This window comes from Vipera berus, assembly GCF_964194415.1.
Source record: "Vipera berus genome assembly, chromosome: 1".
In the NCBI taxonomy this organism is placed as follows: domain Eukaryota; kingdom Metazoa; phylum Chordata; class Lepidosauria; order Squamata; family Viperidae; genus Vipera; species Vipera berus.
Genome location: NC_138202.1, coordinates 176,548,482 through 176,574,821, shown reverse-complemented (window position 1 = coordinate 176,574,821; position 26,340 = coordinate 176,548,482). Strand labels below are relative to the sequence as shown.

The 26,340-nt window shown below is 43.2% G+C and overlaps 1 protein-coding gene across 3 annotated transcripts; it reads left to right on the top strand.

Moving 5' to 3' along the window:
• The first annotated feature begins 308 nt into the window (after nucleotides 1-308).
• WDR12 (WD repeat domain 12) lies at nucleotides 309-25,524 on the top strand. 3 transcript variants are annotated; one of them, XR_014026016.1, is made up of 14 exons: nucleotides 309-461; nucleotides 2,732-2,826; nucleotides 3,589-3,683; nucleotides 5,009-5,115; nucleotides 6,877-6,992; nucleotides 8,416-8,570; nucleotides 9,713-9,758; nucleotides 13,821-13,912; nucleotides 14,303-14,443; nucleotides 14,551-14,656; nucleotides 19,714-19,846; nucleotides 20,573-20,645; nucleotides 23,558-23,615; nucleotides 24,736-24,807. XR_014026016.1 is itself a non-coding variant. In XM_081324517.1 (14 exons), exons 1-13 carry the CDS (start codon nucleotides 421-423, stop codon nucleotides 24,811-24,813), a joined length of 1,278 nt encoding a protein of 425 aa, XP_081180643.1. In that variant the 5' UTR covers nucleotides 309-420; the 3' UTR covers nucleotides 24,814-24,815; nucleotides 25,083-25,524. The 3 variants fall into 3 exon arrangements, 2 of the variants coding, with proteins under 2 accessions (XP_081180643.1, XP_081180644.1); XM_081324517.1 differs by lacking the exon at nucleotides 23,558-23,615 and adding an exon at nucleotides 25,083-25,524 and having other exon boundaries at nucleotides 24,736-24,815; XM_081324518.1 differs by lacking the exons at nucleotides 20,573-20,645; nucleotides 23,558-23,615 and having other exon boundaries at nucleotides 24,736-24,759.
• Nucleotides 25,525-26,340: the final 816 nt, after the last annotated feature.

Sequence of the window (26,340 nt, the reverse complement as noted above, 5' to 3'; positions counted from 1 at the left end):
TTGACAGAATCGCCCTCTGTCCGGAATTGGTACGAGCCGGGCTTTAGTAAAACTCCTACGAACCGCCGTTGCAAAACCTCACGTGTTTCTCCAAGAATAAACTTGGTGGAAGCTCGGGGTTGCAAGAACGTCAACCTCTTCTGCGATAGCACACGGGTTACAGAAGAGAAGAAGAAAATGCTCCCCAAATCAGGGATCTCTCCTTCCGCCTCGTGGAAAGAAGAAATATTAAAACTCCAAGGCTGGGTGTTTTGACCTTTAAGAGCAGACCTTACTAATCATTCCCCGAACTATCCATGAGTCTTGCAGGACTGGGCGAAGGGGACTCTCAGCCACGTGGGATCTTCGGATTTAGAGAGGCCGGGCATCTACTCGCGTGTTGCGTGCCCGCTGTGGAGCTCGCCGGCCGTAATCTTTGCTATGGCACAGCTTCAGGCTCGCTTCTTCACCAGCAACACGACGTAAGTGGGAACGGGAAAGACTCAGAGAAAGAGAATTGGAGCTGCAACTTTTCCAGGGTCTCTCCTCGGGACCATCACTAATTTAGCTTTGGCTCCCTCCCTCTCTTTTTTTGTCCAAACGCGAAACAAAGCTTTTGCCGTCTTCGACTTCATTCAAAGCAAAGCTGAGAGGGAGGGCGGGCATCTCCACCCAAATTAATTTTGGAGAGCTGTCTCCAAGATCTTGTGCGGAAAACGGGCCGCTCTTCGTAGCCGGAGCGCATCTGGGGCTTTGCAAACGTACCGTTTTGTAACCAAGCTTTCAGTAGTAACTACGGCAGTTGGGTAACTTAGGCAATTTGTATTTGAATGGCCACGTAGCCTTTTGTTGGGGAAGTCCAAATATAATTTGAGTGCTAAAAACCCATCATCCACGATTTCAGGGAGCAACGTTGTATACAATAATAAACTCTATTGGTTGCCGGTTCTTGGAATAGCAGTCAGCTCATTTGTTAAGAATAATAATAATAATAATAATAATAATAATAATAATGATGATGATGATGATGATGATGATGATGATGATGATGATGATGATGTTGGAAGGGACCTTTGAGGTCATCTAGTCCAACCCCCTGCTCAGGCAGGAAACCCTATACCATTTCAGACAAATGGCCGGCCAGTCTCTTTTTAAAAACTTCCAGTGTTGGAGCATTCACCACTTCTGGAGGCAGGTTGTTCCACTGGTTAATTGTTCTAACTGTCAGGAAGTTTCTCCTTAGTTCTAGGTTGCTTCTCTCCTTGACTAGTTTCCATCCGTTGCTTCTTGTCCTGCTTTCAGGTGCTTTGGAGAATAGCTTGACTCTCTCTTCTTTGTGGCAGCCCCTGAGATATTGGAACACTGCTATCATGTCACCCCTCACCCTTCTCTTCGTTAAACTGAATGCAACAGTTATAATTGAAACAAAAACGGGATTTTGAAGTGATATTTGTTGCAGTTAACACTGACTTGATAGTACATAACCAACCATATTAGTCTGTGTTCAGAAGAGTTCCTGTGGGCAAGAATTCTTGTTTCCTGATCAAACCAAGGAAGGAAGGAAAGTAGACAAGACCCGGGAGCTGTGCCTACCCAGTTCCGTAGTAAATGGAACCACGCCTACCTTCTATCTTGTGGGGAACCTGTTGTATGTAAATAGCGTTGCCTGATTCAGCCTATTTCGTAAAAACACTTTTTCCAAATTTTTTTTTGGGGTGGGGAAAATGGATAATAGAAATAAAAAGAAATTCTAAAAATTATTAACTCATAGATTCTGCAGCCGAATTATATGAGCGTAACTATGTACTCTTAATAAAAGCAATGAAATACAATAAAACATGTATAGGCAGTTTGGTGCCTTCCAAAGAGGTGTATTTTCTGTTCCCAACAAATTCAGCTTTCATAACTAATGACAAGGAATTGTAGAAGATTTAGTCTGAAACTAAACTTGCTTGAAGAACATGTTAGAACTGTATAGTTTTTCATGCATGAAAGCTTTCAACCACCTGGGTGCTCATTGCTATTGAACTTGGTTTCTCTGAATTGGTTGTGGCATTGTGATGCCCTCTGAGGTAGACTAGCTTTATACAGATTGGGATTTATAACAGAAAGTTATGATTTTAATGTCAACCTAGGGTTTGAAAAGTCATGTGAAACCTGTACCCTCATAAGCATTACAATTGTATTGTGTTTATCATATTGGTTTTCTTAGAATCATATTACTGCAAAGTGTCATTTTTAGAGCACTGAACCCAACCACCAACTTAGTACAAGAACTTAAAGTATCTAGACAGACAGTTGTCAAGACTCTGCTTGAACACATCCAATAAATGTGAATTTTTCCTAACACTGCATGTCTTTTTTTTTGCAGCCACATCAAACTGTTGACTTGTATTTGTTTTGCAATACATGCTATTTCAAGACCTTATTTCATCATAAGCATCATTACTAAGCCAAATATTCATCCTTAGATTTTATGTTTCTGTTAAATGTCATTCTGTTATTTCATTTCTCTCACCTGAGATTGTTTTGAATTTTATTTCTCTTGTAGGATATTAGCAAAATTTTGTACAATCTACAAAATTGATTAACATTTCAACATTTATTTTCATCCAACATTAAATAAACAAATAATCCCAAACTGAGCAGAGAGTCTTGAAAACCCAAATTATTAGCCATATTTTTCCCTGAGAGAGCTGAAGGTCTGAGATGCCATGTTTTGTTAAAGTATGTGATTCTTTTCTTTCTATAGATATACAGTAGATGATGTTCCTTTTTCTATCCAAGCTACCTCTGAAGTTGCTGACCTCAGTAACATTATCAACAAATTGTTGGAAGCTAAAAATGGTACGTTTATATTTGTGATGTTCCATTAATATTGATTCTAACCCTCTGGGGTATTGTAAAATCAGATATCAAAACATACAACTAATCACATTTATTTTGGATTTATAATTATGCAGACTTGACTTATTTTGATAACTGATTGCTTCACTATATATTTTTCAGATTCAGCATTATTTAATCAAACAAATTAGAGATGATTATAATGTAATCCATGCACTAGATTATAATGGATTGTTGATCTCTATGCTTTCTTTCACCAATCCAGGACAGGGCATATGGAGTTTCCCACAGTATGGAAAAATAGATTAGACTGAGAGATACCGATGTCAGGCTGGGTATTCCATTCAAAATATAATAGTATTTACCTATGGTTGAATGTTCATTTACTTTTAAAGAGAGCAAACGTTTTTTAAAAAAATCTCCCTGGATGTTTCTTTACACAAACATTTTTTTTATCTTGGCAGTTTTGGAATGAAGCCAGATTGTCTGCAATAGCAACTCAGTTTTGTTCTCATGATTGTTTTTACAAAGAAATCCAGAACAAGTAATATATTTTATAAAGGAATCTAGCAAATCAACCAAGATGCTGCATTCCATTTTATATGTATTGGTAATATTATTAGTGATCTGGAGAATAAACTTGTTAAAAGAAATTCAAGAACAATGAAAGAGAAACTATATCTTAGAGACCATACATTTTCCAAATCTGCTCTTAATGTAAGTTGTAACTTATGTAGCTTGATACCTTTGATTTGTTTCTAGACGATCACAAATATGTGGAATTTGACTTCCTTGTCAAAGGACAGTTCTTGCGTATGTCTCTTGTCAAACACATGGAAATGGAAAATATTTCAACAGTAAGCCATTTTAATGTTTTTTTGAGGAAAGAGGTGAATGTTATGGTTTTTTAACATTTCTCAGAAATGTATTTTTAAAAATGCAGTGCAATTTTCTTCCTGGCAGCTAGGCGGAAGAGTTTAATGGGTATGCTGCCTGTTTATTTATGTTTAATCTCTGCTTCATGCATTGTAGGGTTTTGAGATACATAGTATCAACCAGTATTCACTTACATTAATAGGTACATTGGTAGCCACTTCTAATGATGCCTTTTCTAATGATGACTTAAACTATCAGACTTGCAAGCATACAGATATAAGACTAATATAGTACAGGTGGTCCTCAATTATTGACATCTCATTCAGTGACCACTCAAAGGTTGTGATGGCATTGAATTAGTGGCACTTAACGATCAGTCCCCAAAGTTCCAGCTGTCCACAGTATCCCCGCAGTTGTGATTGTGTTCCAGCTGCTTGGCAACCAGCCCAGATTTCAGAGCATTCCATGGTCATGTGATTTTGACTTGCAATCTTCCCTGCTGGTTTTCCACAAGCAAAGTCAACGGGGAAGCGGACAAGAAGTCTAAAGTGAGGTTCTTGCTTAACAATAGTAACCGGGTACTGTTCTAGTGCCTATTACTATTTCTAAGCAAAGATTGCATTTATTTCATTTTGAAAGTGTAAGATTCAGTCTCATGTGAATAGATTGAACATGCCCAGCAGCAGAGCTCCTACCTGTCCATACTCTGTACCACGCAGACCTATACAAAATGTCCCCCAACTATCTGGAGCATATTTGGAAGGAAGAAAAAAAATCAGATCTATTTCCTTCTACCTGTTATGCTAATGGAAGTCAAAACTGGATACAAACAACATTTGTTCAACTTTTCCCAAACTAAAAAACACTTTAATGAAAAGTGAATGACTGTAAGAAGTTACTTTTTTTAGGTTATACATTTAACTGTATTTTTGACCAGTAGAAACTTTATAGTACTATTCTGATTCTAACTCAGTAATTTCCACCATGGAATGGACAGTTCTAGAGTGCAAATGCAATGGATGAGTGTATGGGCAAGTGATATGTTGATTTGGAAGTATAGTCCCTTGATTCCATTGAACCGCAGCAAGGGACAGTAGCAAGGCTGGGGAACTTATCATTTTCTAGATGATGATGATGATAAAAACTCACAGCATTCCTAAGTTCTGGCTGTGCTGGCTAGGATCGATTGGGTTTATGTAATATAGCAACATGTTTTCCATTCCTAGCATGTGGAATTGTAGGCTTAACTCCTGGATTTTGTTTTATAGTACAGTAGTCAATGTTTCTTTCTTTCTTCCACATACAGGAAGATGTAGTAGAAATTGAATATGTAGAGAAGTATACAGCACCGCAGCCTGAAGAGTGCATGCTACATGATGACTGGATCAGTTCTATTGAAGCCACAGAAGAATGGCAAGGGATTTTTAAATTCGCTTTTGGCTCTTTTCGATTTCTCGTACAGCTCACTGCACTAATATAAGCTTGCTTTCCTTGTAAATAGGTTCCTGTGCTTTACTCTTCTAGAAGTTTATCCATCTTTTATTGCCCCTTTCTTCTGTGCACCAGTAGTTCAGGAATGAGATGCTCATTCCAGAACTATTTAATTTTTATCAGCTATATTAGGACGGTCATTGTCCTTTGCCAAAAGTTTTTAAATCAGTTTTAAGACTAATTTCTCTGAGGCACTGTTGCTTCTTTCAGAAATTCTTACAATCCATCTTTCTTCCCTACATCGAGTTTTTAGGTAATTGATGCATTTAAAGTGGTCTTATCCTATGCTAATATAGCAAGGCAAAATAAGAAAATAAATACTCCTATTGATTAATATTTCATAAATATGTTAAGTAGTGAAATTGAGCAGCATGGTGGCCTAGAGGTAGAGCTCTTGTCTCACAGTCAGGAGGTGGTGAGCTTGATCCTATATAGCGGCAGATATTTCTCTCTCTGGGCGCACTGAGTAATTGGCACCAGGAAGGGCATCTGGCTAGTAAATGCTTGAACTCCATTTAGTTGCCCCGACTCCACTCCGATGCAGGTCGTTGAAAGAAAAAAGGTTAATAAGATACACAGCTGCTATCATAGAAATGTTGAGGCCTCAAAAATAAGGGTGCAAAGCTTAAATTATAATAAGCTCCTTCCATTCTTTTCAGACAAATGCCAAAAGTGATTGTACTGTTGCTTTAAACTGAGTGGGTACATTAAACATGCATGTTATATTAGTGGCTCTTTTTCTCACAGAATGATCGGCAAAATATGATTACTTTTTTGCCATGATTTTTTCTTTGTAAATTAATGGGAGAATGAATGGGTATGGGGTGGAGTTGGTATTTTCAGAGTTGTAATAGCCAAGTTCTGGCCTGACTTAAATTGCTTTTGGTACAAATCACAAATGTGGAATTTCTAAATAGTGCAGATGGAGTTTGAACCTCATAAACACCTTGACATGACATTCAAATAGTAAACTGTAATGGTTGCTATATGGCTACATGGACAATAAGAATTAGTGGGGAATAGCTATATTTTTCTAGAAAAAAATGGGAGAATGTCAGTTGCTTTGAACTATGCACAGTATTTATAACTCATTACTAGTCACATCTTAGCATTACATTTACAAAAATATGGCTTTGCATAGAATCTGAAAGTTCTGTTCAGTAGGTATTGTCAACACTGTGACAATGGACGTCATCGCTCTGACAACTGAGAATCAGCAGCCATTTTTACTTTTGCTTCTAGCATGCCTTTCCCATAATTTAGAGTTCAGATATAGAAGTGGGGGATGGGGTAAATGCTTGAGGGTTTAGCTAGCCATAACAGTGTAGAGGTGTGGGAACTCAAGGACATGGTCTGATAAGGGTTTGGCAGGCTGAGAGGCCAGTGAGAAAAACCCACATCTTGCATTAATTGGGGGATGTGATGACAGCGTTTGTGGGATGGGAATTGCAACTTGTTACTTTGTATCTGGGGGGAGGGAATCTCAGTTTTGGGTTCAACTATGTAAGTGCCTATATTTTGTTGCTGAATAAAATGTTCTTTAAGGAAGAATTCTTGCCTTGAAGTTCTTTTACTGGTTTCATCTATCAGAACCATGACAGGTATATTTGACATTTTTAGAGGAGAAACTGATTAAGAGCTGTACATACCTTCAAAAATGTTCTTTACTTCTGACTCCTATAGGATCTTGACTGGTTCCTATGATCAGACTTCCCGGATTTGGTCAGTAGAAGGCAAACCTATCATGACACTTGCTGGGCATGTAGATGTGGTAAAAGATGTAGCTTGGGTTAAAAAAGGTAAGTAAAAAAGTCTATCAAAACCTTGTGATAGACTTTTATTGTAGTCAGCTTTGGGTTTTTGTTGCTGTTTTGCTTTCCACTAAGTGATGGCTGTCTCTTTTAACAGTTGTTAAACCTTCAATTTTCTTTCAAATTCTTTCTTTCACATTTCTTAAGATTTTTTGGAAAAAAGATCTGCAGCATTCCCATCTTTCACAGATTTGAATGGGCTGTATTATTTTTGTCCTGGTGTTGTTTGCATGCAGGAACAATAGCGCAAGAGGCTTCAGACTTCTGCTTACCTGAAGTGATGGCATTTTTCCTGGCCTCTCATGTTTTGAGAGATAGTGAAACTGGGGAAAGGTGGGAGGGGGGGGGAAGCGTTTATGTTATTTAAGACTGAGCTACATGTCATTTTAAAATGCATAAAAAGATGGCTTAATTTTTACCCTAGATTTAGTGAAAGGGACCCAGTTATGACCCAGCCCTAGTATAAAAGAGGATGTTTGACTGTCTTTTATCCTTCAGCTGTGTTTCTGACGTAGCTGTGGATAATGGCAATGGAGCTATGTCTCTAATTTACAGCGCCAGAAAGTGTTGTCTTCTTAGTAGCATATGTTTATGTAACACTGATCCACGTTGGCATTTCAGCAAGATGCAAAGGAATATAGTAGCTAGATTCCGTACGTTTACTGAAAAATAAAACAAAAAACAACCAGGTGCCTTCGGATTTTAAAGCAACATCTAGATTTCACCTTTAGAAACAGGCAATCACTGTGCAAGAGGCTGACCTTCAGGAGCTGAGAGGAGCTGTATGGCCTAAGAGGCGGATTAAATGATTCTCAGAATCCCATGTATTCCTATTACTTTTTCAGACAGATCCTACTTATGTAGGATTATTGGTTCATACAACAGTAATCAATACTTATGGATTACCACTGATCTTCATATTCCTTAAAATGTATGTATTCCTTTAGGTATAAAAAGGTAAAGGTTCCCCCACACATGCGTGCTAGTCGTTTCCGACTCTAGGGGCCGGTGCTCATCTCTGTTTCAAAGCCGAAGAGCCAGCGCTTGTCCGAGGACGTCTCCGTGTTCATGTGGCCGGCATGACTAGATGCCAAAGGCACACGGAACACTGTTACCTTCCCACCGTAGTGGTCCCTATTTTTCTACTTGCATTTTTACGCGCTTTCGAACTGCTAGGTTGGCAGAAGCTGGGATGAGTAACAGGTGCTCACTCTGTTATGCGGCACTCGGGATTCGACCCGCCAAACTGCCGACCTTCTGATCAACAAGCTCTGTCCTAAATCTAATTATGGTTTTGCTGTAGAGTTTTGCTTTTTTTAAAAATCCCATTACCAGATTCTGGGGGTAGAGTGAAATTGGATGATTGGTTTTAGGAAATGCTGCTCAGTGTATCCTTGCCTATATTCTTCAGACAGCTTGTCATGCTTGCTGCTCACTGCCTCTATGGACCAGACTATCTTCCTCTGGGAATGGAATGTGGAAAGGAACAAAGTGAGGGCTCTTCATTGCTGCAGGGGACATGCAGGAAGTGTGGAATCTGTAGCAGTGGATAGTTCAAGGACCAAAGTAAGTTATGTGCCTTCTTAAAAGTAGACAGGTGTGCTGTACTGTAAACACTACTCCAGTTCTTTTGAACATTCAGATCAAAGCCTCATAACGTGGCCTTGTAAGGCTCTGAAAATTAAGAAAGACACATTGTGATTCTTGTGAGCAGATTTCTTTATTGCTCCTCACTTACAGACACTTGCCAAGCTAAAGCAGACTACTTGCACCGCATAAATTGTATACCCTGGAAACTATTAAGGAGGACTCACCTGCACCCTCTATCTCTCACACAAAATATCTAAACTGCATTGTCTCTTGCTCTTCTGGAATGTACTCCTGTCCCTCTGGGAATCTAGGTAACATTCCATCACAGGTCTTGTAAGATGATGGCTGGCATTGGCCCTCTAATTGACCTTTTCCCAAGTCCTGGCGTTTTTAAATAACATCAGTTTTAACTGCCAAGGGCTTTAAATGCACTTCCTTCCAAAGTTTTGATGAAATACAGAAGTTTAGAGTTTTCAAAAGCCCATATATATATATATATATATATATATATATATATATATATATATATATATATATATATATATATATATATATATATATATATATATATATATATATATATATATATATATATATATATATATATATATATATATATATATATATATATATATATATATATATATATATATATATAACAAATAACATATGCTGGCTTTCTGTCCTCCCTTTCTGTCATATCATGTATGAATTGCATTATTATTTGTTGATGACACTAATACCTCTTAATCTGAGGTGGAGTTGGATTAGTGAAATAATGGGGGCAACAGGGTTGGGGAACATTGTGGCAACAGAGATTTTACATTTTAAGACCAAGAAGACCCTGGAGGCCTCTGTACAATTCAGTGTTGTCGGAATCACTGGGAGTATTTTTTCTACCACTGATGGACAATATCTCAAAGTAATTGAAGCATCAGCTTCTCTGCTGCTGCAGCAACTCTACCCCAGGACAGGCTGGGCATGTGGGGAGAGCAAATGATGAGGAACTTTCCAGGATTCAGTGCAAATCTGGCTTGAACACAAGCATATTAATTTAGGCTGGAATCAGATCAAGTCAGGTATTTACCTTTTTATTCAAATTTTGTACTTTTTATTAGTTTTGCAGTGGCTCCTGGGATAAAATGCTGAAGATATGGTCTGCAGGTAAGAGAAATATTTTAGATGTAAGCATTATTTTTTGCCCATAGCTCACCCCTCCAACACATGTATCTTCCTAACAATTGTGAATGTACTTCCATGGTGGAAACATGCTGTGTTTATTGTCATACAATTCTAAATGTAGCATTTTAGTGCAAAATTGTGGATTCCTACCCACATGGTACTGCTTTTGACTCTATAGTTGCAGTGTATGAAACAGTCATATATTAAATGGCACATCTTGTAAAGCATATGATAAGTTAATTTCATGGTGAGAAGCCTGAATAGATGGAATTCAGTTCCAGAATTTAGCTCCATCCCATTTAGAATAGAATAGAGCTGGAAGGGATCATGGAGGTCTTCTAATCCAGCCCCCTGCTCAAGCAGGAAAACCTGCACCATTTCATACAAGTGACTGTCTAGTCTCTTCTTGAAAATCTCCAGTGATGGCGTGCCCACAATTTCTGAAGGCAAGCTGTTCCACTGGTTAATTGTCCTCACTGTTAGGAAGTTTCTCCTTAATTCTAGGTTGCTTCTGTCTGGTCAGTTTCCAACCATTGTTTCTTGTCTTGCCCTCTGGTGTTTTGGAGAATAGTTTTTTGTTTTGTTTTTAATCCCATTTATATCCCGCCCTTCTCCGAAGACTCAGGGCGGCTTACAATCTAAAGCACAAATCAATGTGCTTCGCAATAGCCTTCATTCTGTGTATATGCCTGCTTATTAGGGCTTTCGCCCCCCCCCCCCAAGCGGCATTATTACAAAGTCAGCTTATTGCCCCCAACAATCTGGGTCCTCATTTTACCTACCTCGGAAAGATGGAAGGCTGAGTCAACCTTGAGCCTGGTGGGACTCGAACCTGCACTAATTGCAGGCAGCTGGTGTTACTTAAGGAGGCATTAGCCCACTGCTCCACCAAGGCTCATTTGACCCTCTCTTCTTTGTGGGAGCCCCTCAAATACTGGGATAATGCTATCATGTCACCCTTGTTTCTTCTTTTCTTTAGACTAGCCAAACCCAAGTCCTGCAACCGTTCTTCATATGTTCTTCTCATTTATATAATAAAGAAATGAAGACTAGACCCTTTCATTGCACAAGGGTTGTTAGCAAGGTGGATTTCATGACTAAATAATTTTTTGATTAACTGGCTAGACTCAAGACATCAGAGATAAAACATTTCTGGGCAAAACAGGTTGGTCTTTCTCAAGAGGCTGGATTGAATTATCCTACACATTTCATAAAATTGAGGAGAGTGCTTAAGAAAATGCTAATAGGTAGAAAGTAGGTAGGTAGATAATAGATAGGCAGACAGAGTGTCTGCTTAATAGTTCTGGGCGACTTCAACCTGCCTTCCCTGGGAGAGTCGTCAGAGTTAGCTCAGGAGTTCATGGCTTCCATGACGGCCATGGACCTGACCCAAGTAATTCAGGGCCCGACTCATGGGGCGGGTCACACTCTTGACCTGATTTTTCTATCTGGTCAATGGTTAGATGATCTGGGATGGGGCTTGCCAACTATTGTCCCCCTGTCATGGTCTGATCATTATCTCCTGCGGCTGGTCTTCCGCTGTGCCACCCCCCGCCGCTGAGCTGTGGAACCGACCAGGTGGTTCGGTCCCAGGTGCCTAATGGACCCAGAACGGTTCCAGATGGTGCTTTGGGTCCTTACCTAGCTCCCTCACTCACAGCCCGGTCGATGCCTTGGTGGATGCCTGGGAAAGGGCGGCCACTGAGGCACTCGACCGTGTTGTACCCTTGCGACCCCAGACCCGACACAGATCCCGTTGGGCCCCATGGTTTTCTGTGGAGCTCCGGGAGATGAAACGTCGGAGACGGGGTCTAGAGAGCAGTTGGAGATCCACCCGGTCTGAATCTGACCGATTGCGACTAAGAGCCTTTACAAGGTCTTATGTCGCTGCGATGAGGACGGCGAAGTCTAATTACTTCGCTGCCCTCATCGCGTCCGCAGATAATCGCCCAGCCGCCCTGTTTAGGGTGACTCGCTCTCTCCTTAATCGGGAGATGAGGGGGGATCCCTTACAGGGATGGGCTGAGGAGTTTAGTCATCATCTGGTGGACAAAATCGCTCAGATCCGGACCGGTTTGGACTCTGACTGGGCAGAGTCAGGCATGGAGGAATCAAGTGGTCTTGAGCATGTTATCTGGACTGAGTTCGATCCTGTTTCCCCCGATGACATGGACAGGATCATGAGAAGGCTGAGCTCCACCACTTGTTTACTGGACCCGTGCCCCTCCTGGCTGGTTTATGCGGCTCGGGAGGAGACACGAGGCTGGTTCCAGGCAGTAATATCTGCTTCCTTGAGGGAGGGTATCTTCCCTGCCGCCTTGAAGGAGGCGGTGGTGAGACCCCTCCTCAAGAAGCCTGCCCTGGACCCGGCTGTTTTAAATAACTACCGTCCAGTCTCCAACCTTCGCTTTTTGGCGAAGGTTGTTGAGAGTGTGGTGGCGCATCAGCTTCCTCTGTTCCTGGAGGAAACTGATTATCTTGACCCGTACCAAACGGGTTTCAGGCCCGGGTACAGCACGGAGATGGCATTGGTCGCACTGGTGAATGATCTCTGGCGGGCTCGGGACAGGGGATGTTCCTCTGTCCTAGTCCTTTTAGATCTCTCAGCGGCTTTCGATACCATCGACCATGGTATCTTACTGCGGTGTCTCAGGGGGTTGGGAGTGGGAGGCACTGTTTTGCGGTGGTTCTCCTCCTACCTCCTGGGCCGCTCGCAGTCGGTGTTGACGGGAGGGCAGAGGTCCGCCCCGAGATCTCTCGTTTGTGGAGTCCCTCAGGGGTCGGTCCTCTCTCCCTTCCTGTTCAACATCTACATGAAACCGCTGGGTGAGCTCATTCGTGGTTTCGGGGTGGGGTATCATCAGTACGCTGATGATACCCAACTTTTTCTTTCCACCCCGAACCAACCCAGTGATGCGCTCGACGTGATGTCCCGTTGCCTGGAGGCGATCCAGGTTTGGATGGGGAGAAACAGGCTTCGTCTCAATCCTGCCAAGACTGAGTGGCTGTGCATACCGGCATCTCGGGTTAACCAGGTTGTTCCATCACTAATGATGGGGGGTGAGGTGTTACCCCCCGTCGATAGGGCTCGCAACTTGGGCGTCCTCTTGGATTCATGGCTCAATTTTGGAGACCATATAGGAGCCGTGACCAGGGGGGCTTTTGCCCAGCTTCATCTGGTGCGCCAGTTGCGGCCCTATCTGGACCGAGATGCCCTACGCACAGTCACCCATGCGCTCGTGACCTCCTGGCTGGACTACTGCAACGCTCTCTACATGGGGCTGCCCTTGAGGACCACGCGGAGGCTTCAACTGGTGCAGAATGCAGCTGCGTGAGTTGTTATGGGAGTTTCCCGATACTCCCGTGTAACACCTCTTCTCCGTGAGCTGCATTGGCTTCCGGTTGCCCTCCGGGTGAGATTCAAGGTGCTGGTAATGACCTATAAAGCTCTAAATGTCTTGGGTCCGGATTATCTAAGGGAACACCTGCTGCCGGCATCAACTTCCCATTGTCCTGCGCGCTCCCACAGGGAGGGCCTTCTCAGGGTGCCGGCGGTTAAGGAGTGCCGGCGGGTGATCCCCAGGGGGGAGGGTATTCTCTTTGGAATGATTTACCGGTGGAACTTCGGACCACCCCTGATCTGCATTCATTTTGCCGGGACCTGAAAACCTGGTTTTTTGATCTATCAGGCCTGGACTGAAGGGGTTTTAGCTTTTAATATTGTTTTAATTGTTGGGCTTAATTAATTTAATCTATTTTGATTTTATACTATTTTTATATTGTATTTTATGCTGCCCTGTAAACCGCCCTGAGTCCTTCGGGAATAGGGCGGTATAAAAATTTAATTAAATAAATAAATAACATCCAAGAAAGGATCCAGATTATTTCTCTTCTTCCATTTCCTTCAGTGAGCTTTGAAAATGTGTTGAAACCCAAGAGGTAAAAAATAACTTACAGCTAATTTAGGCTATTTGTGTTTATGTGAGATTATGAGTGTGTGATTATTGCCCTCCCTTTCTTTATCTTATCTCTTTTTCATTTCAGTGCCTGCCGATGAAGAGGATGAAGCAGAGATGGAGGAAGTAATAAACAGACCAAGGAAAAAGCAAAAAACCGAGCAGCTGGGACTAACAAGAGTAAGAAAGGAATGAGTGGAGTCAGGCTTGGCTTGATTCATGTGGGCAGCTGCCGGGGTTGATGACTGATAGTGATCCCCCCCCAAGTGGTCACAGGGCATGCTTTATTCACAGTTCACTTAAATAGCTGAACTCTCAAGGAATGTAACTTTGACTAGGACATGCCTAGGTTCTACTCATCTGCCCATATGCCAGTATGTCCTGCTAATGTTTACTACAGTAACATCTCTCTCAAGCTCTTAGTAACTACATGGAAAATTCCATGTTACGTGGCAACATTATGCAACTAGATACCCCCAATTTAGTTTTTAATTGATAATCAGATTTTTCCATTTTTAAAAAACTCAAGTGTTGGCCATTTTTTTATTGGTCTTTATTCCTCATGTCTAGACTCCCGTTGCAACCCTCTCTGGTCATACTGAATCCGTCTCTTCCGTACTTTGGTCAGATACAGATGAAATCTGCAGTGCTTCATGGGACCACACAATTAAAATTTGGGATGTTGAAACTGGAAGCTTTAAATCCACTTTGGTAAATGCCATTTTAACATGACTTCACTGCATTTAATTTGTTTTATTTTTCCCCCAAAAGGGGATATCTATAAAATGCTATTTACTACACTTTTTATTGTATCATAGACAGGAAACAAAGTGTTTAATTCAATAACCTACTCACCACTTTGTCGGCGTATAGCCTCTGGAAGCACTGACAGACACATTCGGTTATGGGATCCTCGGAGCAAAGGTGAGTAGAAGTGAGTGTGTGTGTGTGCGCGCACGCACACATATACATACCGTATATACTTGAGTATAAGCCGACTCGAGCATAAGCCGAGACCCCCAATTTCACCCCCAAAAACTGGAAAAAGTTATTGACTCGAGTATAAGCCGATCCGCCGTTCTGCAAGCCTCTGCCGCCAGCAGAGGCTCGATCCGCCATTTTGCAAGCCTGAATACACAGGAATACCCTGTGTGGCCGCGGCTCTCGGGGAAGCCCTGGCTGTCCGCTTCCTCGCTCCACGCTGCCATTCGGGGCCCGCGCGTTCCCCGGGCAAATCACGGCGCCCAGCAGGCGAGGAAACACGCCCGCTCCAGTCGCCCCCCCTTCCCTCAGGAGACGCGAAGCAAGTGACCGCCCGGAGCTTACCGAGGACTTGCGCGCGGCCGAGGCTTCCGTGCTTCCAGGATCGCGCGCACCTCTCCCAAGCCGCCGCCGTCCGGAGACCTGCCGAAGTTTGGGGAGGTTTGGGGAGGTGCGCGCGCACCTCCCCAAACCTCCCCAAACCTCGGCAGGTCTCCGTTCCTCCTGCCGACCTTTGGGGAGGTTTGGGCGCCTCCCCAAACCTCCCCAAACCTCGGCAGGTCTCCGTTCCTCCTGCCGACCTTTGGGGAGGTTTGGGCGCCTCCCCAAACCTCGGCAGGTCTCCGTTCCTCCGCGCAGACCTGCCGACGTTTGGGGAGGTTTGGGCGCCTCCCCAAACCTCCCCAAACCTCGGCAGGTCTCCGTTCCTCCTGCCGACCTTTGGGGAGGTTTGGGCGCCTCCCCAAACCTCCCCAAACCTCGGCAGGTCTCCGTTCCTCCTGCCGACCTTTGGGGAGGTTTGGGCGCCTCCCCAAACCTCCCCAAACCTCGGCAGGTCTCCGTTCCTCCTGCCGACCTTTGGGGAGGTTTGGGCGCCTCCCCAAACCTCCCCAAACCTCGGCAGGTCTCCGTTCCTCCTGCCGACCTTTGGGGAGGTTTGGGCGCCTCCCCAAACCTCCCCAAACCTCGGCAGGTCTCCGTTCCTCCTGCCGACCTTTGGGGAGGTTTGGGCGCCTCCCCAAACCTCGGCAGGTCTCCGTTCCTCCGCGCAGACCTGCCGACCTTTGGGGAGGTTTGGGCGCCTCCCCAAACCTCCCCAAACCTCGGCAGGTCTCCGTTCCTCCTGCCGACCTTTGGGGAGGTTTGGGCGCCTCCCCAAACCTCCCCAAACCTCGGCAGGTCTCCGTTCCTCCTGCCGACCTTTGGGGAGGTTTGGGCGCCTCCCCAAACCTCCCCAAACCTCGGCAGGTCTCCGTTCCTCCTGCCGACCTTTGGGGAGGTTTGGGCGCCTCCCCAAACCTCGGCAGGTCTCCGTTCCTCCGCGCAGACCTGCCGAAGTTTGGGGAGGTTTGGGCGCCTCCCCAAACCTCGGCAGGTCTCCGTTCCTCCTGCCGACCTTTGGGGAAGTTTGGGCGCCTCCCCAAACCTCCCCAAAGGTCGGCAGGAGGAACGGAGACCTGCCGAGGTTTGGGGAGGTTTGGGGAGGCGCCCAAACTTCCCCAAAGGTCGGCAGGCGGAACGGAGACCTGCCGAGGTTTGGGGAGGCGCCCAAACCTCCCCAAAGGTCGGCAGGAGGAACGGAGACCTGCCGAGGTTTGGGGAGGTTTGGGGAGGCGCCCAAACCTCCCCAAAGGTCGGCAGGAGGAACGGAGACCTGCCGAGGTTTGGGGAGGCGCCCAAACCTCCCCAAAGGTCGGCAGGAGGAACGGAGACCTGCCGAGGTTTGGGGAGGTTTGGGGAGGCGCCCAAACCTCCCCAAAGGTCGGCAGGAGGAACGGAGACCTGCCGAGGTTTGGGGAGGTTTGGGGAGGCGCCCAAACCTCCCCAAAGGTCGGCAGGAGGAACGGAGACCTGCCGAGGTTTGGGGAGGTTTGGGGAGGCGCCCAAACCTCTCCAAACGTCGGCAGGTCTGCGCGGAGGAACGGAGACCTGCCGAGGTTTGGGGAGGCGCCCAAACCTCCCCAAACGTCGGCAGGAGGAACGGAGACCTGCCGAGGTTTGGGGAGGTTTGGGGAGGCGCCCAAACCTCCCCAAAGGTCGGCAGGTCTGTGTGGAGGAACGGAGACCTGCCGAGGTTTGGGGAGGCGCCCAAACCTCCCCAAAGGTCGGCAGGAGGAACGGAGACCTGCCAAGGTTTGGGGAGGTTTGGGGAGGCGCCCAAACCTCCCCAAAGGTCGGCAGGAGGAACGGAGACCTGCCGAGGTTTGGGGAGGTTTGGGGAGGCGCCCAAACCTCCCCAAAGGTCGGCAGGAGGAACGGAGACCTGCCGAGGTTTGGGGAGGTTTGGGGAGGCGCCCAAACCTCCCCAAACGTCGGCAGGTCTGCGCGGAGGAACGGAGACCTGCCGAGGTTTGGGGAGGCGCCCAAACCTCCCCAAACGTCGGCAGGTCTGCGCGGAGGAACGGAGACCTGCCGAGGTTTGGGGAGGCGCCCAAACCTCCCCAAACGTCGGCAGGTCTCCGTTCCTCCGCGCCCTGCCTGCCTGCTTCTTTCCGCTGCGGAAAGAAGCAGGCAGGCAAGGCGCGGAGGTCCGGAGACCTGCCGACGTTTGGGGAGGTTTGGGGAGGTGCGCGCGCACCTCCCCAAACCTCCCCAAACTTCGGCAGGTCTCCGGATGGCGGTGGCTTGGGAGAGGTGCGCGTGATCCCGGAAGCACCAAAGCCTCGGCCGCGCACAAGTCCTCGGTAAGTTTTTTTTGTTGACTGGAGTATAAGCCGAAGTGGAATTTTTCAGCCCAAAAAGTGGGCTGAAAAATTCGGCTTATACTCAAGTATATACGGTACATACACGTATCTATGTATGCATGTATATAAGAATTTTTTCAGTGCCTTGATTATTAAAGTTTAAGGTCACTCATTTACTGAGTTGAGTAATTGATGTAGCATTGTACAGAGTTCATGTACTTTGGAATGTGCTTTCTAATAAGGCTTTCGAACCAGGAGTGGCTACTCACATGTCAACTGTGGAATTGAAAAACCTCTGTAATGCCTGCCTAAAATTGGTTATTTTTTTAATAATCATGTGGCATTCTTGATGTGGCAGGAAAGTAATGGCCACGTCTTGCCTTCTCTTTCACTTCTTGCAAACACAGTGATAGAGGACATAACTTTACATGCAGAAGATCCTAGCATCTCTAGATCAAAGAGTCAGGGTTAGGGTTGGGATGATGGGAAAGATCTCTCCCTTATTCTCTGCAACATTTCTACTAGTCATACCATGTCAGTGAAGTTGATATGGCAGCTTCCCCTATCTCTCCTTATGGCCAGTGGTGGGATTCAGCCAGTTCGCACCACTTCGGCAGAACCGGTAGCTAATTTTTTGTTGCCCAGGCCCAGAATGGACTTCTGGAAGTGGCATCCACACAGAGAATCGGTTGTTCACATATTTGAATCCAACCACTACTCGTGGCCAATAGGTGTCCTATTTCTATATAATGACACTTTATTTTAACAATCCAGTTTACATTTTAAAGGAAGTTATTCAGCTCATGAGTGGCTGAGCTCTGGAATGGTGGTCACAAATAGCACAGGTAAGACTGTGATAGGATTATTCCCCTATCATTCTCTATCTAGCTGAGATGCTATCTGTCCTAGTCTACCCTGTGTTAGTTGCTTGGCTGTAAGAATAACTTTAGGAAACAGGAGAAAGCTGCAACCTAGACAACTATCTGATAAGCAAAATTTGAGTGCAAAGGGAGTGGAGTAATGATCTCAGAAGGGTCCCTTACTAGTTCTCTGGGAAGTAAAGGAAGAGAGGGGAGAGATGCTTTCATACTGCACGTTTCTAGTACTGTAACCTTACAATAAGGGTAGTATTTATTACTTAACATTTTGGTTTCCTGTCTGGAATATCTTGAAGTGATAGTGGTGGTGGACCCTCGAGTCCGTGTTGGCTGCTGGTGACTATGGACAGTGCTGAAGTTTTCTTGGCAACATTTTTGGAAATGGTTTGATGGGACGTCTTTGTAAGGCCGTGTAATAGTGTGTGGGAAACACCTTGAGCAATGGGGCCAAAAGATGCTGCTGAGGGAATAGTCAGATAAGAAAAAGCATAGCCCACAGTTGGATAGTGGGCAGAGCAAAAGGCTCAAAAGGGACCCTCCCTAATTTCTTGGGCTGTAAAAAAGATGGTGGGAGAATTGTACTTTCAGACTTGCAAGATTGATATCAGTGATGTAATGGAATGTGAGAATGACCATATAAAAGGAGGCTGGGTGGGTGGTGGTAGAGAGGGATGCTGCTAGGGGATGATCAGATAAAAGGATGAGTCACCCACAACTAAGTAATGGGCAGAGAAAGAAATTTTTAAAAGATCCGCCTAACTATTCAGGTGGTAAAAAGAGACTGTAGGAGATTTGTACTTTTGGACTTTAAGATTTTGTTACTGTAACCTTAAAATAAAGTAGATTTAGCTCATCATTGGGTTTTTTTCTGTTTGGTCTACCTGGGAGGCTAATAGCAGACAGACCAGACAGGAAACCCAACCAGATGAGGTAATTCTGCTTTATTCTAAGGCTACAGTATAGCAAGCGTGCAAGTCTGGAAATACAAATCTGCCATCTCCTTTACTGCTTAAGAAACTAAGGAGGGCTTTCCAAGCCTCTTGCCCCACCCACTATCCAGTGGGGGCGGGGCTATACCCTCTGTTATATGACATTCTCTAAGCAGTATCTCTTCTCCTCTGCTAAGGTCTTTCCCACATATCATTACTGGTTGAAAGAGAATGACTATCACCCAACTGGCTGAGTGCCTAGGACAAGACTAGAACTCAGCTTTTCCCATCCATAGTCCAGCATCACTACAACAAATTGCCTATCAATTTCTACCTTAGCAAACTAAAATCAGAACCCTACAAAGGAATAATCTTTTTATATTTCTGGCTCTTTTTCCCCCAAAAAAAGACCATTACAAGCTTCTGTATCAAGTACGAGTTCATCTTGGCTTCTTTTCAGTAACTGTAGTATATTGTACCTTGTGGCTATTGAATCTGTCTTGTTTCAGATGGCTCTTTGGTGTTACTTTCTCTCACCTCACACACTGGCTGGGTGACTTCAGTGAAATGGTCTCCTACTCAAGAGCAGCAACTTATCTCTGGTTCTTTAGATCACTTTGTCAAACTCTGGGATACAAGGAGGTAAGCTGAAATCTGAAGTTCTCATTGGTTGCATTTTATATATGATTTCTTACCATATGACACACAAAATGAAGAACTGCAGTTTTAAGGTTTTGCAAGTTCTTGCTTTAAAATATACCCCATTGGTTAATAAATCTTACTTCAAGGATACTCTTGGTGAGCCATTAGATCTGAACATGCAAGTGAATTTTGCAAAATGTGCCTCCAAATTCTCTACCAGAATGCATGTGCAATACATGACATTGTAAGACGCTCAGAGTTCCGTGACTGAGATGGGCAGCATATAAATTAAATAAATTAAGTGATTTAATCACTTTTAACTTGTGAATAGAGCTCAACATGTTTTTTTAATCTGAATTTAGTACTAAAGCACTTGCAAGGCTATCATACCATGCCTGATCTTGAAAAAGCTACATGGTACATTCAGAAATTGGAAAAAAAATCATAGCAAAGAAAATGGCATTTCTATATGGACATTACCAGGAGTCAAGATCAACTTAAGTAAGATTTTTGTTTCATCTCAAGATGGGTGGACAATACGTGTGTCCTGGTAGATTTAGATTTAAAGAAAAAGAAAATAGAGAAAAAGGAGTTGGAGATAAAATGGATTGAGAGGGAACTTTATTTGTTTCAGCAAAGAACTATCAGAGTCGTACCATTTAGGTTAACAACACAACACTAACAACACAACACTAAAACTGGCTTTAATAATCTATATCTCATCAGTTGCAAAGCTCCTCTTTATGACTTGGCGGCTCATGAAGACAAAGTTTTCTGTGTGGAGTGGACTGAAGCTGGGGTAAGAATTGATATTTCAAGAAAGTATAGAATCGGATGAAAACTGAGTACAGAACTAATGTTTAACTCTGCATCGCATAAAATATTCCAGGACTCTTGTCAGTATCTTCTGTTTGTGTGGATATGTAAACTTGGGTGTGTACAGACACAGTTGACAGAACAGGTATGAGACATGCAGGAATCAGATGTGGGCACTGCAGATCTTTAATTATGGAAATAGGTGCTTCTTACTTCTCAGTAGAAAGAATTATAGCCACTATCCAAACTTACAAAAGGAACAAAATTAATTGAAATTACTGTTAATGTTAAAAGGTACAGAAGTTAGTATTGCATACTAATTCACATGAATCTCATACAAATGTATGCAAATGCAAATGTATAAATGCCAGAAAAGGGGGACATAGCCCAGACAGTATAGGGGCAGAGTCGGTTTTCTTAGGGCTAAGATTGCCCTTGTTTTTAAAGCAAGGGTGTAGTCAAGTAACATGATCCCTCTAAGATGGCTGGATCAGACATTGCAATCTGTTAGGAGTTGGTAGTTGAGGATTTAAGTCTTCAAGAGACTTAAGGAATGCCTTTTTTTTCTTAATGCCTCCAAACTAGGGAGAATAAAGACAATTTGTTTTAGAATGAAACAACTCCTTAATTTCTCCAGGATTACCTCAAAGGGCTAAGATATCTAAGCACATTCGCCCCAGGAATCATCTATAAAAATGAGAGGCAGTTACCATGACAGAGAAGGCAAACTCCCATCAAATGACTTGCGTTTGATTGTTGGGACACAGAACATACTCACTTTATATGATTGTGCAGGATGGATCAGAGATCGGTAGCCCCTCAGATAGCAAGATCCTGTGCCATGGAGGCCTTTTTTAAATAATAATTTTATGAAAGATTGTAATTACAATGGTAGCATGAAAATCTGTACAGATACTCCTCGACTTACAACAGTTCATGCAGTGATCATTTGAAGTTAACGGCACTGGAAAAAAGTGACTTATGACCATTTTTCACACTTATGACCGTTGTAGCATCCCTGTAGTCACATGATCAAAATTCAAATGTTTGGCAACTGACTCATATTTATGACAGTTGCAGTGCCTTGGGGGGGTCATGTGATCACCTTCTGCGACCTCCTGACAAGCAAAGTCAATGGGGAAGCCAGATTCATTGAACAACCGTGTTACTAGCTTAACAACTACAGTGATTCACTTAACAACTATGATGAGAAGGATTGTAAAATGGGGCAAAACTCACTTAACAAATGTTTCACTTAGCAACAGAAATGTTGGACTCAATTGTGGTCATAAAGGAGCCGGTATCAGAAAGTGAAATAAATAAGTGGTCAGTAGTGGAGCAGCAATGTTACACAGGCATATCACAGCATGCCCATTATTGCCCATATCCCTGCATTCTGGACCACCTGCAGCTTCCAGGTGGTTTCCCAGGACGGCTCTGTCTACAGCACATTGCAGCAATCATCCCGTGTGGTAATTGGGTTGTAAATGGCCAGTGCAAAAGCCTCCTTGCTCACAGCTGTCATCTGTTCTTTGAGCAGAAATTGTGAGTCTAGAAAAACTCGGATTGCCCACAAGGCCCAAGTGGGGATATGTAACCCCATCCAGAAAATTGCTGGGATTGGGGTCTCAAATACTGAAGCCACTTAGTCTTGTTACGATTGAGCCTGAGTCTGTTCCTCTCCATTCAAATTCTGACACCTGCCAGACACTCGAACAAGATTTTGACAGCATTATTGTCGACCCCAAACCAATGGATGACTCGACTCACACACAGCCTCACGTAGCTAATATTAAACAGAAGGGGTAAAAGTGTGAAGGCTTGAAACACCCCACAAGTGAGGGCCTTCAGTCTCAACCCCTCCCACCCCAGCTGATTAGAACAGTACTGCCCACAGAGAAAGGGGAGAGAAGCACTGCCACACCAGGCTGCCCCCCTCCTAATCCTTACAGATGGTCCAGAAGAACACCCATGATCAACTGAAAGCCACTGAGGGATCAGGGAGAATGAGGATGGCGGCACTACTCCATCCCAACTCTGGATAAGATGTTTGCCAAAGGGCCATCTGGAGCTATAGCCAGCCACTTCTTAAAAAGGACAATTGAAAACAGGAAATTTTCCACACTGTTGGAACCAGCAGTAGCTTTTTCAGGAGGAGGTGCACTGTGCTTCCTTCAAGGCAGACAGAAACACTCCTTCCCTCAAAGAGACTGACACTGCTGCATGGATCCAATCACCTAGCAGCCTTGACAAGCCTGGAGGGAGATGGATATCGTAAACAAATGGTTGAGTCTGCAGTCCCAAGGGCCCTGTCCTCTTCCTCAATCTCACCCCAGCTATATTCTAAATATTTAGAATTCATTTTTCTTCAAAACCAAAACAACTGAACCAAAGGAAGCTATGTTAATAAAAACTGGCTGAAGAAAAAGATGGTAAACTGGAACTGTGTTTCAGCAGATACAAATTATTTTATTTCCTTCCTTCTCATGCTTGCATCCAGGTTTGGTTTGGTTTGGTTTGCACTGTGATTCAACCAATTGCGCAGAAAGATCCCTTTGCAAAATTCTCAAGCAGTTGCAGCCCCTTCACCGCCCACTCTAACAAAATAAGCTAGACCTTTTAGTGTCGGGGTTTATAGGACAGAAATATTATTTTTACTTTATAGTGTAAGTTCTACCTTTCTCCCAATTATGGACGAATTCTCATCTCTCTGGTATTAGATAGACCAAAGGTTACCTCAGAATGTCCTGATAAAAGAACATACTATGATTTGTTAATTTTTGCTTAATGTAATACAGTTGTGTTCATTCTATATTGCAAATTATTGTTACTCATGTATGCATTTATTTATTTCCTTACTAAAACTGCCCTTCTGTTTATGGTTTAAACATTTAGGAATGAAGCCATGATGGTTTACTTAGCACATCTTGTAAACAGTCACTCCTTATGTGAAGTGAGTATGACACAAGTGATTTTTTTTAACAAGACTTGCTAAATAAACCATCATGGCTTGATTCCTGGATTGCAGTGCTCTTTCCACAAGGGTGCCTTTAAAGATATCTAGAAGCTCCAGCTGATCCAGAATGCAAAGGTGTGGATGGTGATAGGTATGCCTTGATGTACACCTGGAACATTTCTGCACTGGTTATTGGCATGCTTCCAGTTGGCATCCAATTCAAGGTGCTGGTTATGGCCTATAAAGCCCTACCTGGCCTAACTATCTCTTCATGGTATCAGCCTAGCTGGTTCAATATAAAAAAAGTTGGCATGCTGAGGCCCTTCAATTAAACAATATCTCCTGTGAACCAGGAAGTGTGCTTTATCTGCAGTGAAGTTCCTCCTGCTGTCAGTGTGGCTGCCATTTTGATGGCATCTGGAAAGTCTTAAACACCTGGCTATTCTTCCAGGCCTTGGTTAGGGTATTGGGGGCTCCTGTTAGCTAGACTCACTATTGGTTCTTGTTTATTTCTTTAATATTTATTTATTTTATAATGATTATATTGCACTTTCTATTTTATTGTACATCGTCCAGAGTTAATTTGCAGTTGAGTAGTTGCTATGTTGTGTTAATTATTTTTATTAAATTATATTGATGCTGTTTGTTAAAGCATGTTTAATCTAGCCGACATCGTGATACAAAATTGAGCTGGAGTTGCATGAACAAGAAACAGAACATGCCCAAGCAATTATAAATATTATTGCATGTAAAAATGCTTCCTTTTCAAATACAGGAGTAGAGACTTCCCAGGGATACGCTACATTTTGAATCATGTTACTGTTTTTTTTCCACATGATACTCTGATGATATAGTGATCAAACATGAGAATTTCTCTCCTCCTCCTCCCCCCCCCCCCCGGTTTTTTCCATGTTGGGGATAATGCTGTTAGGAGAATATTTTCCTGCTATTTGGAAATCATTGAGAAACAAATATTATGGTGGGGTTTTTATTATTTAAATAAAACAGTTTTCAGGGACTTTGTTACTTTGCATTTTTATCCCTTTTGATTGGAAAAACAGTCAGTTTGTAATAGTGCCTTATTATAATTTGATCCTTTCCCCCTCTTATGTTACAGTTGCTGCTGAGTGGTGGAGCAGACAACAAACTGTATTGCTACAGATACCAAGCAGCCACTTCAGATGTTGGAGCATGAAAGTAAGTGAGAGGACAGTTAAAGCAAAAACTCTTCCCCTACAGGCTACCTTGTTTACCGCATATGTAGAAAATGGGTTGTTTCATAGCGAGACAAATCATAGGCTATATCTAAAAGTTCTTGTGAGTTCAACACTGCCTTTTAAAGAGCTGGTGTTTGTTCATTCCTTCTTTTTCCATTAGATTCTAGTGATTTTCCAGAACAGTGTGGGAACTGACCTAGGGGTTAGCAATGACGAATTGGTAAAATTTAATTTCTTCTTCCTCTAGGGAGGATTCTGCTAGATCTTCATCTCGTATATGAACAGAAAGTGTCCTGCTGTATGTAAAAAAGATGTTCTGGAGCCAGTCAAATGTGTATTCTTGCGGCATGGAGCAAAATTCATTTCCTTGTCTTTCTTCAGGGTTGAAATTGCTGTCCTTGTATTTAAAGCTTTTTTTTAATGTACATATATGAACAGTGCAAAACTTTTTAACCGTTTAAACACGATACTGGATTTCAGTATGGTATTTATATCAGTTATTAACATAATCTTATTTTGTGCAACTATATTTCAATGTTTCAGTTCATTATAATTTTCAACTTCCCAAACCATTTGAGAAGAAATGTCCTTAAATTGGAAATCTGTTTATTGCAGATGGCTAATGGTGATTCTATAAAATGTATGTTTTTAAGAATTTTTAATTAAATAAATACATTTAGCTTTGAGAAGAGATGATAAGATAAAATGCATGGTTATTTGGGGGCTGGGGGTAAAACCTTTGAAGCTTTCCATTTCAGCTGAGTTACGAGAAGCAACTAGAATCAGTCAGTTTGTCAGTCTTATTCTTGGTTAAGACATTGTCAGTCTTATTCTTGGTTAAGACATTTCCTACTGATAGTCCCAAATTCTTCACTGTACCTTGGATATCTATTTGAGGAAGTCTTTGATGTTTTGAATTTGAAATAGGCTCTGGAACCATGTGATCCTCCCAGAGCCAATTTGAGAATTTCCTCTTACTTCATGGACATTCTCTGAATGTCATCCTTAAGAGACTGAACAGTTAGCTGCAGAGGGTTAGAGGTGACAATACATATTTCTACTCGTATTTATTTCTGATAGCGCCTTGCTCCGTATAAATGCCTTTTCCTCTTCTGCCCAAAACTGAATCAAGTCTTGAATATTTTCAGACTGTTCCTTAATTACCTATGTAATATTCAGCAAAGTACTTCTTCTTTGACACCCAAAAGCAGTTGCTTTTAAGGGATTTTTGTGGTATGTCAGTCGGGCCTTTCTAAAGTCCTGGGCAACATTTAGCATGGATTCCTTGACCTCTTGCCTTTAGCCTTATAACCGGGTCCCTCCTGATACTTTAGCAGTGTAAGTGCATCTTTAAAGACAGCAGAAGATTCCCAGTTCAACAGAAAACTCTTTAACAACTAGTAACATTTGTAAAAGACTTCCACTTTGGGGCCATGGAGAAAGTAGGGTGGGGCGGGGGAGTTGAGTGTGCTTCTCATTGCTTAAAAATGTTTTTTAATAATATT